Source organism: Myotis davidii, unplaced genomic scaffold, assembly GCF_000327345.1.
Source record: "Myotis davidii unplaced genomic scaffold, ASM32734v1 scaffold478, whole genome shotgun sequence".
Classification (NCBI taxonomy): Eukaryota; Metazoa; Chordata; class Mammalia; order Chiroptera; family Vespertilionidae; genus Myotis; species Myotis davidii.
Genome location: NW_006289570.1, coordinates 3677827 through 3697671, shown reverse-complemented (window position 1 = coordinate 3697671; position 19845 = coordinate 3677827). Strand labels below are relative to the sequence as shown.

General features: G+C 40.5%; 1 protein-coding gene across 1 annotated transcript in view; it reads right to left on the bottom strand.

The window, feature by feature from the left end:
* Nucleotides 1-19845, bottom strand: part of EWSR1 (EWS RNA binding protein 1) — a 24291-nt gene that overhangs the window by 2447 nt on the left and 1999 nt on the right. The window contains exons 3-14 of the mRNA XM_015562830.1: nucleotides 19543-19579; nucleotides 19358-19409; nucleotides 18020-18143; nucleotides 17593-17610; nucleotides 13476-13662; nucleotides 10654-10821; nucleotides 9082-9293; nucleotides 7993-8173; nucleotides 5194-5228; nucleotides 4649-4681; nucleotides 3956-4074; nucleotides 458-660 (exon numbers count right to left, since the gene is read on the bottom strand). Of these exons, the coding sequence (XP_015418316.1) occupies nucleotides 458-660; nucleotides 3956-4074; nucleotides 4649-4681; nucleotides 5194-5228; nucleotides 7993-8173; nucleotides 9082-9293; nucleotides 10654-10821; nucleotides 13476-13662; nucleotides 17593-17610; nucleotides 18020-18143; nucleotides 19358-19409; nucleotides 19543-19579 (1369 nt within the window). The remainder of the gene's footprint in view (nucleotides 1-457; nucleotides 661-3955; nucleotides 4075-4648; nucleotides 4682-5193; nucleotides 5229-7992; nucleotides 8174-9081; nucleotides 9294-10653; nucleotides 10822-13475; nucleotides 13663-17592; nucleotides 17611-18019; nucleotides 18144-19357; nucleotides 19410-19542; nucleotides 19580-19845) is intronic.

Below are 19845 nucleotides of genomic sequence, written 5' to 3'. Positions count from 1 at the left end.
AGAAACGAAACAACAGAACAGCAATTACTCCCAACCTTCAACTCTTCCTTCCTTCCTTCTTAAAGGACTAGGCAAGGGAGGCCACCCCTCTTCCCCTGCCCACAATCTAAGAGCCTTATTGGAAGGACTAGAAAAAAGCCTTTAGACATATTTAAAACCCCGAGGAAAAGTGGGGTGGGGGTGGCACCCTTGTCCAGCGCAGGGTGGGAAGTAGGGACAGGAAGAACAGGAAGTGCTGAGAGAGGAGGGCCAGGACCTGTCCTTTGACAGGTTCGGGCTGATTTTGCCTGAAGTAAAATCTCAGCATCAATGTCAAGGTCACATAGATAAATTAAAAAGTACAGTGCTAACATGTCTGTACCTCCTGATGTCTGTGTTTAGAGAACCAAGTCAGAGAATGATGTCCTAACAGAATTCAAAGCCCTCGTTCCCTGCGAGTTGACACAGGCAGCATTGCTACAAGCCCCATGTGCCCTGCAGCAGGCAGTTAGATGCAGCGAGCACACCCTGGTTGACGCCAAGGGTCCTACCATCAAACCAGTCCACTGCCGCCTTGGCTGTCGGCGGGTCTTCATAGGACACTGTAGCATCGCCTTTGGGCTTCCCTGTTTCCTTGTCCAAGTAGATGTGGATCATGGGCTGGCCTGTTCTCTTGTTCATCTAGGCAGCAAACAGCACAGGGGACCGTCATCATAATATACTTGTTTTTTGAGGAAAAAGTCCACATGAAATTCAGACAAGTCCCTGTCAAAGGCAACAATCTTTCACAAACTCATGTTCAGTAAGATGTTAATTTACCTGAGTGGCGGAATTATGGGTGACTTATTTCTTAAATTGCTACAATATATAAAATTATTCCCCCCTCCCCCAGATGTGTTTTATCCTAAGAACCAAAATAGGCTCAAAATCCCAAAGTGTGTCTGTGAACAGTATGGGTCCCACTGCTTCCCTAGCCGCCTTCTCCTGGTGTCCTTGCACCCACTCCACTCTGTCTGTGCCCACACTATAGGCACCCAGCCATGGAATCCATGCTGGCCCACCTAAGAAAGGACTTGCAGTTAAAAAACAGCCTTCAAATCATTAAGTACAGTAGACAGGGTTGTGCGTTCTTAATTAAGTACAACACAGCTGGTTTTTCCTCCAGAGCCAGAACAGATCACTAGTTTCTCAGCTGAACACCAGATGCAGTTGGCTTAAGTTCAGGAGCCACATCGTTCAAGAATATGGCTTCATGTGTGTTTTGTATTAAATGTGAACATGATCCAAGTCCAATCTATACATTTGTTTTTATACCTAGAGATGCTTGGAAGTCTGATTATAGGACTTAAAAAAAAAAAAAAGTGCGCCTGGCTGGCGTGACCCAGTGGTTGAGTGTTGATGTATGAAACAGGAGGTCACGGTTCGATTTCTGGTCAGGGCACATGTCCAGGGTTGTGGGCTTGATTCCCAGTGTGGGGCATGCAGCAGGAAGCCGATCAATGATTCTCACTCATCATTGATGTTTCTCTCTCTCTCCTCTCTCAAATCAATTAAAAAATATATATAAAAGGTACAATGCTTATATACAGGTTGTAACTGACACCTATGCTTTAATAAGGGACATTTACATAAAGTCTGAGTGGTCTGAATGATGGGATATATACTTTTATAATCTCCATTATAAGACAAATGAAGACATACAATGTTCATGAGAAAAAAAGATGATTCAGTATTATAAAAATATCATTTCTCAAGCTGTCTTATAGATTCAGTAAACACCCAATTTGGCATTTTAAGGAGCTTCATAAATGGATTCCAAAATGTATACAAAAGAGGCAGGAGTATAGCAAAACATTCCTGAAGAAAAAGAGCAAAGCAGAGTAATTTGTCTTACTAGCTAAGATTTAGCACAACGACATAGTAATTCTCTGCTATTAACACAGCATCACACAAATTAACAAAAAGTACACAAGACAACCAAGAAATAGATCCAGGTAGGGGTGGAACTTTCTATTCAGCATTCAGACAATATAAATAGACAACCCAATGAAAAATAAGACACAAACACATTTCCCAGAAGATGGCGTACAGGGAAAAAGCAAATCGAAAAATCATCAAGTTGAAAGACGATTCCCAGTAGTGGTGAGAATGTGAATCAGTAATACTGTCGGGAATCTAAGTGGTTGGCCATACCATTAACTTGTGAAGTTAAACATGTACATACCTTAAGCAATTTTATGCCTGGGTACAGCTGATCCTCATCCTTCATGGATTAAATATATACAAATTTGCCTACTCTCAAAAATAAAAATTTATAAACTCCAAAATCAATACTAGTGGCACTTTTGTGGTTATGTGTACACATGCAGAGTGGCAAATTTTTTAAAAAAATATTTGATTTTTTACAGAGAGGGAGAGGGATAGAGAGCTAGAAACATCGATGAGAGAGAAACATTGATCAGCTGCCTCCTGCACACTCCCTACTGGGGATGTGTCCGCAACCAAGGTACATGCCCTTGACCTGAATCAAACCTGGGACCCTTCAGTAACATCGATGAGAGAGAAACATTGATCAGCTGCCTCCTGCACACCCCCCACTGGGGATGTACCCGCAACCAAGGTACATGCCCTTGACTGGAATCGAACCTGGGACCATTTGGTCTGCAGGCCGACGCTCTATCCACTGAGCCAAACCGGTCAGGGCGGAGTGGCAAAATTTTTAAGTTGCCTGATGCACATGCTCACTCAGCTGAGGTCACACAAGACAACACTCTGCCCATTCTCTCCACAGATGACCCAAGGATGGACACTGTAGGGGAGGGGCAGCCAGCGCAGGGAGATTCAATGCTGAGGCGAGCTGGGAAAATCTGAATACCAATTAAGGCAGTCACCACGATGGAACTTCCTTTTCTCTTTGTAAAATATAGAACTACCGGATGAATTGTTTTTAGGGTTATAACCTACCTGAGATTTGCCTTCATTAACTCAGGTATTTGTAGTGACTTTTAGAACCACCGTGAATAACAAGAATGATTGTACACACACTAGAGAAACTAGCGTACCGTGCACTAGGAGATGTGTACAAGAATGCTCACTGCAGCATGGCTTATATAGTAAAAGCCCAGAATCAACCCAACTGTTTTTAAGAGAATGTACTTAATAAATGAAACACAAGATTCCCAAACCTTGAGCTTCTTTTCTAGGGACCCTACCTTCCTGTCTCAAAATCCATTTCTTAGTCTTCCCCATCTAACAACCCCACCACTATTCCAGTGACTCAGATCAAAACTTTCTAGTCACACCAGCTCCCTCGAGTTTGCCAGGGAAGCTCCTGCCCCAGGACCCGACTTGTTATTCCCCCCATTATTCTGAAATACCTTCTCCTCTCCGAGCTGTATGGATGTCTCCGTTCCTTTCCTTTTATGCCTGTCCTCCTTGCTGTGTTGTTTTCCTCTATAATTTAGAGGAAATAATTTTCCTCTATCATTTAACATACTATATTCCTTTTTGACTATGTTCCCTGCTATATGTAAACTCCAATGGCTTTTTTCTGGTTGACGCTCATATATTCCCACAATAGTACTGCCTTATGGCCAAGTTATCAAGTATGCTTAAAACCATGTTTAGCACTTTTTAAAATAAGGTTTCTGTCCTGGCCGGTGTGGCTCAGTTGGTTGGATGTTGTCCCGTACACCAAGGAGTTGCCGGTTCGATCACCAGTATGGGGTGTGCAGGGGACAGCCGATCGATGCTGCATTCTCAAACCAGTGTTTCTCTCCCTCTCAAAGTTAAAACTATTTTTTTTTAAATACTCAATTAAAAAATTGATTTTTTGGTATGTTAAGGAACAAGCCACAATACACCCAGAAAGAAAAATCAGTCAACTTCAGAAACTACTCTTAACAGCAACTGAGTTTCTTTAAAATGCACTGTGGTTGGAACACCTGCCAGATTGCATGGTTATGCTCTAACTTACCTTAACGACTCCACACTGCTTGAAGAAGTCTGCCAGGTCATCTAGAGTCACATTGTCATTTAAACCTTGCACATAAATGGCACTATTGTCAGAGTCTTCATCTGGATCAACAGGTGGGCCTTTCAGAATAAAGACAGAAGGCAGTTAGTTACTGTCATGTATGTATAGAGGCTTATTAACCAACTGGTCCCTATTGTCTGCTGGTATTCATCACAAAACTAGAACTACTAACCAGACTAATAAGAAAGCCATGAAACTTCTGGTTTATTTTGTTTAAGGCTATTATGAGTAGATACTTTTTTGGGAGGGTTAATCCTTACCCGAGGATATTTTTCCATTGATTTTAGAGAGAGGGGGAGTCAGAGAGAAACGTCAATGTGTGAGACACACACTGAATGGTTGTATCACACACACATCCCGACCAGGGCCGGGGATCAAGCTGGCAACCAAAGTAGGTGCTCTTAACTGGAATTGAACCCAGGACCCTGCAGTCTGCGGGCTGACGCTCTACCAAATGAGCCAAACGGGCTAGGGTGAGTAGATGCTTTTCATAAAAGGAAGCCCCAGACTGCCCTTGACACCAAGAATATCACTTTCACGATGAGGCTGCTAAACTCTACCACATACTCACTTGTGTGCCATTCGTGTATAAAGCACAGCGTGAAAGTGTAAAAGATAAAAATTCAAAATTACCTAGATCAAGATCCGGTCCTTCATCCATGGGTCCTGCCAACCAGGAAAGATCATATAAAATATTATTAGTGCATGCCTTGCAAGCTACAAAACCTTACAAACACACATAACTATCTACTATACCACCATTTGATGGGGCTTCATTAAATTCAAAATGACCCGCACCGCTAAAATGGAGCAGTGCCCCTTTAACATTTGTGAAAAGTTTCTAGGGTTTTTTCTTTTAAACCATTAACCAAATACACTCTCAATGCTTATGTGCCAAATTAGTGTTAAATTTAAGTCAAAATTTTTCCTCCAAATAAACCAAATTTAAAAAATGTATTCTCCCCCATATTACAGAAGCAGTTGATCAATACTTCAAGTTACCCTTTGTTTTGTAACCATAGGTTAACCTTATTACCCCTAAGACAATGCCGGCAGTACCCATTAGTCTCTTTTGTATAGATCATTTTTAAACCGCTTATGAAACTAATAAAAAATTATAGTTTTCTAAAAACTGACTTTTTTTTAAACACTATCCATGGTAATACTCAAAAACTTACCACCAGGCTTATTGAAGCCACCTCGCTCTCCAGCGCTGCTGGGGGGATAAACGAAGAAATGAAGGCCTTTCCCTTTAAAAGCCAGTACCGCTCTGAGCCTTGGGGGGGCTCGTGGGGAAGAAGGGCACTGGCTAAACATCTCCAAACAATGCATCTCTCTCATCTTGTCACTATGCCTTTCTTCAGGGCAGCTTGCTCAAATCTCCTTTATATACAACCTTGCTTGTCTGATTGTACACACCAGTGTGGCTGGTTCCTTTCATTTCGGGGGCTGGTATTAATAGTGCAATACTTGGCAAATGAGGGGGAAAATAGATCCCAAACACCCACCCCATCAGCTGAAAAACAGAGAGAGCTTGGTGTAGAGAGGAGGAGCAAGCTGGGACGACTGGTAATGAACCTTTCCATGTTCATAAAGGTGCACCCTCAACCTCTCCCAGGGCAGAACCAAGTGAGACCCTGGGCTCCCTAACCAGTCACAGTAGAATAAAGGAGGAGACAACTACACTAAATGACTACAACACACACCAGAGGACGCATCCAGCCATCTTCAGCATAAGGCCATACATTTCAGGGCACTAATGAACTTACAATCACTGTGAAAAGAAAATTTACAACCAATTCCAAGGCTAAATGGACTGGGGTGCAACTTTACAGACATATCAGTTGAGAATAACAACAACGGCAGGATAAAGTGACTGCCTTACATACTTTAAAGGGGAAGAAACTATGAATTGGGCCTTTTTCCTTCTTTAAATTAAATAAAGGCAGCTCCTCAGTGGGAGGCCCGGAGTTTTCTCTAACCAGTATTGCACCTTTAATACCTGAATATACAATTTCAAGCTGTTGCATGCAGCTTTGTCTCCTTTTTTTAAAAAAAAGTACACACCATAAAATGTTCTCTCTCTTTAAACACAAAAGTTTACACTTTAATGTTACACAATTCTAGAGTATTATTATACCTCCTCTGGTTCATTACCAAACAACAAATATGCAGTTACCAAAGTTACAGAAGGATTCCATTTATACAATGAAAACATTTTGTTAAAAATATTCTATGTATATTTTTCCTCTCCATATGGACACCGTGTCTAGTCCCACTTTTCATTATGCTGCCGGCTGAGTACTGAGTACGGGTACTTTTTAAGTATTGAAGTGTATACAAGGCTCTCACTTTGTAACCTGTAGCATATAAATGCGACAAAGCATGTTAAAAAGTTTCCACGTTTAACAGCCAATGAAAATATCAAAATACTGAGGCAATGAAAAAGGGCACGTTAACAACAATGAGTGCCTTACCTGCAGAAGACACTGAAAACCATCACCACACCACAATAAAAAAGAGGGGGGGTGCCCCTGTCCTGTCCCCAAAGGGTCCAACCGACTGCTGCCCAGTCTGTTGAAAGACCTATGGGGAAAGCCATGACTTTTTCCTACGGCTCCAGGAGAGACTTCTCATCCAGGAAGAGTGGGCCCCTCTCCCAGCAATGTCTAGCAAAATTAGAATTTATTACTTCTGAAGTATTAAAATAAGTAAATTTGAAATTGGTTTTGCAATTGAAACATACTAAGACTTTTAGGTGATTGGAGACGTGATGATAGTAATTTCAAGTGTCTATGTCTATTTTAAAACATCCATAAAGAAGTGAAACCTTTATAATGGAATGACATTCTCCAAATCAGAGGATCCATTTTACTTTATACCAAATTATTTATAAAATTTTGCATGTTGTAAAAATGATTGTTTTTTCCAATAAAGATTTCACCAAAGACTTTTAAGTTATGCAGAATATCAGTACCTTCCAATAGTTAACAGATTTGCTAATACAAAAATTAAAGATAAAAATTTTAAATCTATTTAATTTTGAAGCCCACTTCTATAAAAGAAATCCTATTCAATTTTCCCTTGAACCAACAGTGGCATCAAATCCAATTTATACTTAATAGAGCATTCTGCATAACTTTTATACTATTTATATCGGGACAGAACACACACAGCACTAAGCCTTCTGGATTATGTTAACCACCAACATTATACCTCACCTTCATCAAAGTACAGATACCAGAAAGGAAAAGAGAGATGGGAGAAGGGAGGGGGAGGGCAGGCACAGTAGCAGGGTTACGTTATTGATCTAAACAAAGTTTTCTAAACCAGATTGTGCCATCAATCAAAATGGTCAAACCGATTTAGACTTCTTAAAATCTCCAATAAGGAGTAACACTAGAATTAACTATACACATTACTCTGCAAAAAGCTATTGGATTTTACTGTGTACCAGGTGCACCTCAGGCTGTAGTTCAAGGGGTTATGGGGACCAAGATCTTCAGCATTATGTTCAACAGTTCGGACTACAAACAGAAGTTGGGGACAAACATTGTGGAAAACAGCTGCATTCCTTTTTAGCAGTATATACACCAGGTATTTCAAGACAACCATTCAGAGACAATTAGTTAAAAACCTAGATTGTTAGAAGGGTGTGTGTGTTCCATCCCAAGTCTATTTATTACCCACAGAGGCTTTTGACCTCTGGAAACCATGAAGGGAACTGAAAGCTCTAATTTTAAAACCATTCTTTGTTCTCCCCAACCCAACCCAGTAGACTGGCAGGGAAAAAGCAGACTGCCACTTAATATATGCCATAAAGATGACATTTCCATGTTTTAGAAGATGGCTTGGGCTCAACAGATTGTCCATGGAAATGTAGAAATAAATTTCTTAGGTCTTTCAGTCCCTTCTTTCCATTGAAAATCCTATGGATGAAACAAAATTAGGTAAAAGGAGAAAAGGTTTGCTCTTACCCCATTCCACCGCGTCCTCCTCCCCGCCCACCTCTGCTCATGCCTCCACGATCAAATCCCCCTCTTCCCCTGCCCCGGTTATCAGGGCCACTCATGCTCCGGTTCTCTCCTGGTCCGGAAAATCCTCCAGACTCCTGCCCATAAACACCCATGCTACTGGGGTGGTCCTGTCGGAATGAACCTGAGGAAAGAGTCACATCTGTAAGCCATGGACCAGCATTTATACCACTGCCTGTTGTCCTCTCTCCTGGAATCACAGAATTCTCAAGTGCCAAGCACTAACCAAGGCACCATCCTCGATAACACACTTCTAATCATAGGCTCTTTTAAGTTCAACAAAAAGTGCTGGTTCGTCAAAGCTGAAGTAAACCTTCTATAGTTAGCCTAGAATAAACCATTCCCAAACAACAAAAAGCCCTATAGTCAAAAGTCTGCAGGGTTCTGGATTATAAGATATCTCCAAAAATAGAGCCAGTTTCGTAGGGTTTTAGCACATGGCTAAGGGTTGGTCTCCATCAAGCAGCACTACTTATTTCATAGTCATAACAACGCATGCCCACGGATGGAACCTAATTAAAAAAACAAAAAACCCCACATACACAATATGGGGAGATTGTGAAGGTGGTTTGAGTTTTTGATTACTTCTCTACGTATATAAAACTATCCTGTGAGGAATTTTTTCCCCCTATGGACGTAAACAAAATAGAAAACACAGATAGCGTTTACTTGACTGTCCACACTGCAGTCTTCAGTTAACTAGCTGCTCATTGGCACTGAGTGGGATGGGCAGGCCATAGGAACGCTGACTTCACTCACTGCATAAACTTCCCCAGAGAGACCAGGGTGCCAGTGCCAATCATGTGCTCTAGCCAGTTACGAATCTCTTCTTTTTTTGCAAGGTCTACTAGTAACAATTAAAGTGAAGAAAAGCACTGAAGTCTTTATTGGGACATCCAAGCTATGAGCCAGGATGCTATGCCCTAAAAATGCATCCTGGAATCAAAATGCAAACAATGATAAAGACCATTTCCCCATGTTCAGAAACTCCAAACATAATCACTTATTTGGTTTTCTCTCTTAGCAACTCACTCTGCTGCCCGTAGCTGCTGCTCTGTTGGCTATATTGACTTGGAGCCTGGCTGTAGGATCCAGTTTGGGGGGGGTAACTAGTGGGCGGCTGCTGCCCATAGCTGCTTTGTTGACCATAGCTACTCTGCTGTCCATAGCTGCTCGGCTGCCCATAGGTGTTCTGCTGAGAGTAACTGCTCTGATCATAACTAGTCGGCTGTGTAGAGGAATAGCTGAAAGAAAGAAAGAAAAAACACCATTTTAGGAAGGACAGGTTTATTCCTTCAAGCCCGCTAAATACAAGAGACATTCATAGCATGTGATATAGAAACCCTTAAAAAATGCAGTTACTTCTACATATCAACCTTTTGAATTTGTTTCTACCACTCTATCCCTCTCCCTCCCCCGCTAAAATCAATAAAAACACATTTCACTCGATGTGGGGTTGGGGAAACAAGAAGAAATAAACCAAAGGGCAATAGGGTGGTGAAGACCAGGTGGGGGTGGGATATCTGTAATACTATCAATAAAAATGTATTAAAAAAACATATTTCAAATTGCTATATATAGTTTCAAACTTTCAGACAGGTCAATCATCTATGAAATCTGGGCATTAATAAAAGATGGATAAAGAAACTTCAGAATCAAGTCACTGTATGAAAGATGAATATTATACCGATACTCAACTTTTTGATATGGCAGGGAATCGAACCAAAGATACATTCTTAAACAGAAATAAAGCTTTAAAGAATTGGTATTAAACTCCATATGAACCATTATAATGAAAAACAGAAACAAATTTTAAAGCACAAACTAAGCCTCTATCACCATCTCTCCCCACAGCTGCTGTATGGACACAGCTCTCTTCACCAAGTGCAGCTATTCAACTCCCCAGATTGATGCTCCCAGCTCAGCAGGTGCAGGTGGGCTCTGTGGGAGAACTGCCCACTGCTACTCCACGCTGCACAGAGACACTTACCAGTCAGCTGTACTGGCTCCTAAGCCTGTTTCTGCCTGCTGCTCTTAATGTGTAAACCAATGAAATGAGTGCAAAAGGGGGGTTATTTCTTCCAGCAAAACTAAGTTAACACTTTAGTGCATAATTCAGGCAAGTCTGAAAACTTGCTTCAATTTAAATGTGAGTGGAACAACTTGCAGTTCTTCCTACACTTTAAAGAAACTAAACCTGGATGTTGTAGATGCTGGTGTGGTTAACCTAAGACAAAGAATGCAGAATAAACTGTAATAAAAAATAAAAGGCTTCAGCTCAACCATTAAAAGACCAGTGCATGAATGGACCTCTGCATTGTTAAATACAAAATGCTTAAGGTGAAGTTTCTTTTTAAAAAATATAATGCCCTGCATTTTGCTTGCTTTCAAACCTTTGTTTCTCAGCCATCTGAATTAACTGCGAGAGCAAACTGAAAAGAACCTGGAGTGGTAAGAATATTGTTTGTCCTTAGAAGAGTTACTGGCTGCCAGGCACTGCATGGGAACCCAGGACTGAAGTTTTAAAGTTAACAATATGTGGTCAGGCTCCTCATTGGGAATCAGTAACACAGATCACCCAAGGAAGCAGAAGCAGAGACTGACCTGGTAGGAGGATAGGATGGTGGTGCCGTGACTGGCTGCATGGGGTAGCTCCCAGGTACCTGGGGATAACTGTAGTTACTCTGTCCGTATCCCAGGCTGGGCTGGTTGTAACCGCCCGTGCTGGATTGAGGTTGACTGGTCTCAGCGGGTTTGTTACCATCCTGTGGTCTAAAAGAAGAAATAAAAAAGTGAGACTTTCCACCCTCAACCATAAAACTCTTGGGTAAGAACTCTACAAATCTTACCCAAATCTATGAGCAATATGCAATATTAGGACTGAGTTTGGAAAATCCAATTTTAAAGTGAACTGCATCAAACCCAGTGTCGAACACTAAGGGAGGGGATGAATGAATCACATCCATAGAAGAGACATCACCATGCTTCTGTTTTTTATCCTCACCTGAGGATATCCCCCCCCCTCTTGATTTTAGAGAGAGTGGATGAGAGAAGGAAAGACAGAGAGAAACATCGAGAAACACATCAATTGGTTGTTTTCTACATGTGCCCTGACCAGGGCCTGGGCTGGGGAGAAGCTTGCAACCGAGATACGGATCCTTGTCCAAAATCGAACCCTGGACCCTTTGGTCTGCAGGCTGACACTCTATCCACTGAGCCAAACCAGTTAGGGCCATAGTGCTTCTTTTGTTCCATGTTAACAGCTATAAAAAGGTAGTTACAATATTTTGTGTTGTCAATTTAAGTGATATGAGAGGGGAGGTAATTTGTTAGGAAAGAAAATGCTATTTCTCAAAAAGGACGTTTGAAAGCAAACAAGAAAACTTTAACAATTCAAGTTTTAGGTTACAGTAACATTTATGTAAGTCCATGGCATTTATAGATCTGTACTACTTGTGGATTTATGTTTCTCATTCATTAAGAACAGACTTAAAAAAAAATGGAAATACCATGGTAGGTATATACCCCCAGCCCCTCCTGCTCAGACGACCTGGGAAATATCCTTGTTAAGTGAAGAAAACGAATCCCAATCCTAAGGAAAAAACCACAGTGGTTTCTATTACCTCTTTGCTCTAACATTCTGCAATAAGGCTGTAGCAAAGTAAGCTCAATCTATTTTAAGCAAAACTCCAAGAATCAGTAGGCAGACCTACAGAGAGTTTGGGGAAGTACTGCTTTCTTTCTCCAAAGAGCTGAAATAGGTCACAAACCCCCTTTTTTCCAGTGGAAAGGGGAATAGCTGTCACTGATCATAAGACAGCTGTTTCAAAATGGTACGGATTGAAAATTAAGAAAAAAGGAACCAAAAAGGATGATTTAGAAAAAAACCATTTAATATACAAAACCCTCCAGCTATGGCTTGGATATCCTGTTGCCAACGGAGCATCAAGTGGGACTTAAACATTTGCTGACACCGATATGCCTAGGTCAATTGAAACAAGGCCCTATGCGAACCAGCTAGTTTACTTAGCTCTTACTGCACAGGCTGTCTAGCAGATTTAAACTACCAAGTAGCTCTGATTACTCACTGTGCATTTTAGAAGGCATTTCATGAGTGTTTGCCAGAGCTAATTTCTTACTCTACAGCAGACAAAATGACTAGGCTACAAGTTGATCTCTTGTTTATTCCCTAAGACAACTTCTTTCAAATCAGAAACCAATGTTCTGTCAAGATTGTATGCAGAAACCACCTAAGTGCACTGCCTAAAGCAAATAATATCTTCTGTTAAGTAATAACTAATAATGTTTACCTGCTAACCAGTCATGGAGTATGAACTTTGCCCCAATATTCACCCCCCAGCAGGGTACCCAGTTAAGAATTTATACTCGCCGGTTATATTTGGATTACCAAGCCACTACATAATACAGAAAAGATCATGTCAACTCCTTAAGTTGACTTCCAGATATGGACATATCCTTTACTGACAACTGAGTCACATGATTGTTTCTTAAACCATATGATGACCTCCCTCCCCGCAACCTATCTACACGTTTTACCCAAAGAGAAAGCTGTTACTCATTTATGGGGCCAATAAAACCAAAGGTAAAAGTATCATTAGCTGTTCTGTTTTGAGGTAAACCACACAATTTTCTCCTGGTTTTAGAAAAGTTAATACAATAGCTTCCTCCTACCCCAAAAGGTCTCCCTTCTGAAACTACACTGACCATCCTTATTTTGGCCCCTGGATGGTACCATTTCTTTAAATGGAGAATAATGTGTAGTGTGTTCTAGTGCATTACTTTAATGACTAAGAATATAGCCAACATCTGAGTGCCCTGACCAGGTAATAGCTCAGATGGTTAGAGCATCGTCCCGATGTGCCAACGTTGCAGGTTTGATCCCGCCAGGGCACATACAAAAAGCAACTAATGAAATGCATAAACTAGTGGAAGAACGAATCCATGTTTTTCTCTCGCCCCCTCTAAACACCAGCAAATAAAAACAAATAGCCCCAGCCAGTTTTTCTCAGTGGTTAGAGCTCCAGTCCTTGGACTGAAAGGTCACAGGTTTGATTCTGGTCTAGGGCATGTTCTTTGATTGCAGGCTCAATTCCCAGCCCAGTTGGGGTGCATGCAGGAGGCACACAATCGATGTGTGTGTGTGTGTGTGTGTGTGTGTGTGTCATGTGTCCCCCCCAGCCCCGTCCGTTTTCCACTCTCGTAAAATCAATGGGAAAAAGAATATCCTCGGGTGACAATTGACACAAACCAAAAACCCACACCTAAGTGTATGTGAGAGCAACTATTAAAAAGAAACTAAATCGCCAAAACCGGTTAAAGAAACTAAATCACAAGTGTGTGTAGTTGCTCTCTCTCCTGAATACCTGAGGCCAATGCACTGTAGAGTTAGGAGAATGTGCTCTTACCTTGCAGGTGCAGTGGTTGCGGGCTGTTGCCCATAGGCCGGGTAAGCAGGCTGCGTGCCATACGCAGACTGAGCTGCATAGGAGGCCTGGGTGGTAGTGACCGTAGCAGTGGTGGTATCATAAGCACCAGTGCCATAGCCCTGGACAGGCTGACTGTAGGCCTGGGGGGCAGCTGGAGTAGTATAACCTGGAACAAACAAGAGTAGCGTCAGATTTCTGGCTCCTCAGAGATCTATCTACCTAACCACTCATTATCAGAACCATTTGTAAACCACCTACTTTCAGCCATCCCGTATTTAACTCCATTAAATATTTCCCCTTCAGTAAGAGTAGCAGCGACAAACCAGTATTTAAAACCTAAATTCTCTGAATTTAAGTAACCCCCCAAACCTCTCAAGCACGAATAAAATGTCCCAGAAAGGGAAATAAAAGGCAATGACATAGCATTTTAAAATAGCTACGAATAAGGATCCAGGTACTAGTTTTAACATTAAAACCCACAATTTGAAATTACTTGTTTTCAGTTGCAAGCACTCCATCATGAGCAGTTCATGTTTAAGGACACTGGAAATTCTAGAGAATGTGCTTAATGTTTAGTGGAAGATGTTAACGAGTGAACACTTCTAAGAACTGCTAATTTTGTTTCAGGTAACAAGTAACTAAAAAAATGCTTATCACCACGCTAAGATCGAAATAGCACACGGGTCTGTTCCTGTCTTATTTACCTACCACTAACAAAAAGGTCTTTTCCTCAACTATATTGGAGGTAGACCCTAGAGCCCCTTACTATTTCCCAGCCAAGTGTCACAAAGACCTGTTCTCACAGATCTCTGTCTAGCTCCTGTCTTTGCTGGACCAGGCAGGATCCACGTGCCCTTTCACCTGGAACTTGGGCTGGAAGTCTGACACCGCCTATCCCAGCCCCCAAATCTGCAGCTCCCTTTCCTGGGGGAGATGATACAACCTTTCCTGGTGCTGGGCTCACCTCCCTCCTATTCATCCTCCTGGTCAGTAAGCACAAGTGAGCCATACAATAAAAAGTTACATCCAGCTCTAGCTGGTTTGGCTCAGTGGATAGAGCGTCGGCCTGTGGACTGAAAGGTCCGAGGTTCGATTCCGGTCAAGGGCATGTACCTGGGTTGTGGGCACATCCCAGTGGGAGATGTGCAGGAGGCAGCTGATCGATGTTTCTCTCTCATCGATGTTTCTAACTCTCTCTCTCTCCCTTTCTCTCTGTGAAAAATCATAATAATAAAAAAAGACTGGTGATTTTAGTTAAGATTTAGGACCTTAAACTTCACAGGGTACAGTAACTATATTCTACATCCCAAACATTTTTTTTGTAAATTCTGAAATTAATTATACACAAAGATAATTTTGTTCTCAAAAAGAGGAAGCCTCAAACAGTGTAAGTTTTTTGAGTTGGAATGTTGTTCATCTAACCGTTTATTAACAGTTTTGTGCAGAGTCTTAATGTCAATCACATAGAGCACTCATTTAATTAAATTTAACTGGAACCTAATTCCACCTACACTATTAATCCTACACAGATTTTCCCCCTACACGCACAAAAAACCTACCTTCTACATAAAAATGCTCAAGGCCATCTAGAAGATTTACAAGATTAAAAACAAAAACAAAACTGATCAGGGAAATAACTCATGTCATAAAACTATGCAGCAACAGAGCTTTGTAGTACTAAGATTATAGTAAGGCACTAAGTTAATTAATAATCTTTTAATTAATCTGTAATACCAACACAAGCAGCCAAGCAAAATGAGCAAAAATTAATAAAGCAAAATGATAATAAAAAAAAAACACCAACAGCAAAAAAGACAACACATGCACTGACAACTTTAAGGAAAAAGGTATTAAAAAGGATCACACAGCCCTAGCTGGTTTGGCTCAGTGGGCAGAGACAGAGTGGTAGCCTGCAGACTGAAGGGTCCCAGATTTGATCCCCAGTAGGGGGTGTGCAGGAGACAGCCAATCAATGATTCTCTCTCATCACTGATGTTTCTTTCTCTCCCTTCCTCTCTGAAATCAATAAAAATATATTAAACAAACAAAACACAAAAGATCACACGAATCTAATTTTTGTTTAGCTTTACCAATAAAAATTAAAGTTTAAAATTTCTATTCCAATTAATGAATTGAGATTTATAAATAGGATCCCTTTTCATGAAATAATTTAAAAAAATTCTAGAAGAGAAAAATGTCCTTTTATATGTTCCTTACAACAATTACCCAATGACTTTTACACATAAGGCAATGTGAGGTTAAGGAGGAAAGTGGTTAAGTGTGCTTGAACCCACTTACTACCTATCAAGGACCTACTTAGTTTGGTTCAGTTTCAGTTTGCTCATCAGGTTTAAATTTTGTTCCTTCATGCCAGAGGTTCATGGGAGGTTTAGGGGAGATATGACAGTCCTCCATAAACTATAAAGTCTATAAATATTCCTTATATCTATTTGTTAAAAATATATTTTTATTGATTTCAGAGAGGAAAGGAGAGGGAGAGAGAGAGACAGAAACACCAAGGATGAGAATCACTGATAGGCTGCCTCCTACACACCCCACACTGGGGATCGAGCCTGCAACCTGGGCATGTGCCCTGACAGGAATTGAACCCTGACCTCCTGGTTCAAAGGTCTATACTCAACAACTGAGCCACACCGATGGGGCTCCTTATAAGATTTTTAAGTGCAATCTCTTGCTCATCAAAGCTGCTGGTTTCTGTGAAAGACCACTACATTTCCTACAAATGATTTTATCATGTTCCTATAAAATGATCCAGGGATTCCAAAAGCTAGATCTAAGCAGTGTTATTTCTTTTGAATTTATACTTGTTTGGCTGAAGGTGGTCAAAAACTCCGTTATAAAATAAACAAGTTATGATGAAATACAGCTGTACTGTATATAGCTGTCCCTCAGTATCTGTGGGGCATTGGTTTCAGATCCCTGTGATTTGAGGATGCTTAAGTCCCTTATGTAAAATGGAGTAGAACAATGCATATGTATTAAAAAGTTGCTAAAAGCATATACCTTAAAAGTTCTCATCACAAGAAAAAAATAACCAAGCGCTGATGGATGAACTAGACTTACTGTGATCATTTCACAACACAGTATATAAAAGTATGAAATCATCATGCTGTACACTCCAAACTGTTGTATGTCAATTATAACTCAATAAAAAATGTTAGAATACATGAAGTTCATGTCACAATTTCAAAATTCTCTGCTAAAAATCCAACAGAAAGTTTAAACATTCCCCAACCTAGTCAAGATATGTTTTAGATTAGGGAGTACTTCCCATCAAATCCAGGACACTGTCATTCAATAAGATAAATTACAAATAGTTTTCTCCCCACTAAAGACTCTGATAGACTATATAACTTAGAGAACTGCAGATGATTGGGAAAAAAGTTTTTACATCCGTAAGATTTTTGTATTAAATATTCTTTAATAATAATAGTAGCAATAATAAAGATGGGAGTAGGTGGGGAGAAGGTAGGGAATCCTAAAACAATTACACAATACTGAACACAAAAGTACTGTATAATTTTCATATACCCCACTCTCAACCCCAGTATTAGGATAGTTTATTCTATTCTAATTCTTAGAATACTTTTTAGCTTGTGGAATGCTATATATATATGTATTTTAAGACATACTATGAATTAAAATAATTCATCATCACTTAAATAGAAAATAAAATGTGTCTGGACTGGAAACCAACAGACAGACAAACATAATTGACATGCAGGGTGGCAGCCTTCACCTCTAAAGAAATCTAATCATGCACCTGTCCTTCAGGGAACATGGGGGGAGTCAGCTGGGGAAGAGTCATCTGAAGTACCTTTGGGAAGGTGAACTATTATTAAGGCTTGACATAGAAAAATGTAAAATAAAAAAGCAGAACTTTCCCCAAAATCACATAAAGAAAAAGGCATGGATCTGCGAATGGCACCTGAAGCAGTTTTCCATTAGCACCTTGCTGTGTATGATGTTAGAAAGTTTGAGGGTTAAACTAATGAAAACACCTATGGGGTTAACATTACAGGGTTAAACAAGATGGAAAGCATTTCCCATGCAAGAATGAGCAGGACAGTCAAACCTGTACTGGTCCCTTCTACTGTGGAAAGCACAAAACAGAAAGTAGAGGGCACACTATCAGATGAAGTAAACAGATGTGAAAACCAGTTTGATATTTCTAGCAGCTCAGTTTAAGAAGGCTCATTCTTACCCAAAATTAGCATTAGCACAATCTTTTATATGTTTGCCATTTTGCTGTGAGATTATTCAATATACTGTATAAAATAACTAAAGGAAAAGTTCTTTTTTCCCTTGGAATTTATTCCACCCACATTCTATTAGCGATCCCTCAAGGAGAATACAAGGGAAAAGGAGAAAAAAAATAACTCCTCCTAGGAATGCCAGATGCCAAGATATGGACCAGAATATACACCAAAGAGCACAAGTAACAAGCTTCTTAGCAAACACCGAGCTGCTGTGACCGGAAGTATGTCCAAGGCAGGCTTTACCTGTGGGAGGCTGTCCATAAGAAGTCGCATAGGCTGTCTGCCCATAGGTAGCAGTGGTCTGAGCCTGGGTGTAGCTGACATCAGTGGGCTGTCCATAGGTACCATAACTTTGCTGCCCATATGCCTGCTCAAAGGAAATGGATGGAAAAACTTCAGATATATAAACCTTATATTTTTAGGGAGAAAAACAACAAAAAAACACCCCACACACGATTTACTTCTAAGTTTTTAAATTTAGAAGTTGAAAATGTTGTTTTCAAATAAGATTTAAAAAAAGACAAGTGATCACATTACTGTAAATTTTCCCTGATCTGATGCACTCATATTTTTGTAAATTTAACTACAAAAAAGTTCCTGAGATAATTAGGCAAAATCACAGTTAACTGTACCGGAGATTAATAAGACACTCTCAAGGGATGAGCAATAAGGGAACAGGTGTACCATAATTACCAGCACTAAGTGTACCAGTTTTAGCAACTGGAAACAAATATTAGGAAGACAAAACGAACAAAGAGAAAGGAAAATGAAAATCAAATCTACAGATAATTTTGAAAACCAGATTTTCAGTAGGACAAAGATTTCGCCTCCAAGAAAATGAACTAGAACACTGCATGTCTCCTTAAGGTTAGCACATCAACAGCACTGTCTTTTGAACTTGGACATCAGTAATACAGAAAATTGGCAAGAAATGAGGTGTTCTTTCAGATATTAGCACGATCATATTCTAGATCTGAATGACCAGTTACGTAGTATCTGCCAGAGACATCACATCATTCTGCCTGTTCTAGAATGTTTCTATGGCAGTTATTAGTACCCATTTTTAAGCCAGACCATTTCAGAATGTGAGGTGATCCTGAGAACACTTGGAAGCTAATTTCTAGAATCTGCTGGCCTAGGGTTTTAAAGACGGACTCATTTACTGAAGAACCCTTAACCTCTTACAGGTAGCGATACAAGCTGACCCTCCACTTACTGTCTGACCACTGGTAAATGCCTTAATATCTATGCCCTGCATTTTTCCATTTGCCAGATGTCATATCACCTTCCTCTGTAGAAGGTGAATACATAGAAGGACCAAGCATGGAGCAGGGTACCTAACTTGAGAAATGATACTAGAACGGTATGGAGAGCTGGCAACTCCCAGATTGGGGATGGATCCATATATAATGGCATCCCCATTGTGAAAGTTTAAAATGCCTGGTTATTTTTATTACAAGCACATTACACTTTTCTATTACCTAACTTTTGAAAAAGAATTGTGCTGGCTATTGTTTGAATGGTTGATAGAAACATTTTATTTAGGGATGCAGCTACATATATATTTATCTTAAAGATTACCTGCGTGGTCTGTGCATATCCTTGAGTGGGCTGGGCGGTGTAAGCACTGTAGCTGTAAGATAAATTAAATGCAAAAACTGAATATAGAACATTCAGATTCCATTACTAAATCCCCCACAACTATAAGCAGGCTCTGTTCCATTAATCAATTACACACAAAATACTGTTGTAAAAGGCTGACTTACCCCTGCTGGGCTGCAGCTTGGCTGTAGGTACTGTAATCTGGAGGAAACAAGGAGAAAATAGTGTGAGTCAGCAAAGGCAAAAAGGGGAAAAAGGGGGCAGGAATTCAGGTGGTAGGAAGATGAACTCTTTTAACAGACAGTGGTCGGCAAACTGAGGCTCGCGAGCCACATGAGGCTCTTTGGCCCCTTGAGTGTGGCTCTTCCACAAAATACAGGGGGGCCTTGACTTATGAGTTTAATTCGTTCGGAGACCGAGCTCGTTAACTCAAATTACTCTGTCAACTCAATGCAAAAAATCAGCTG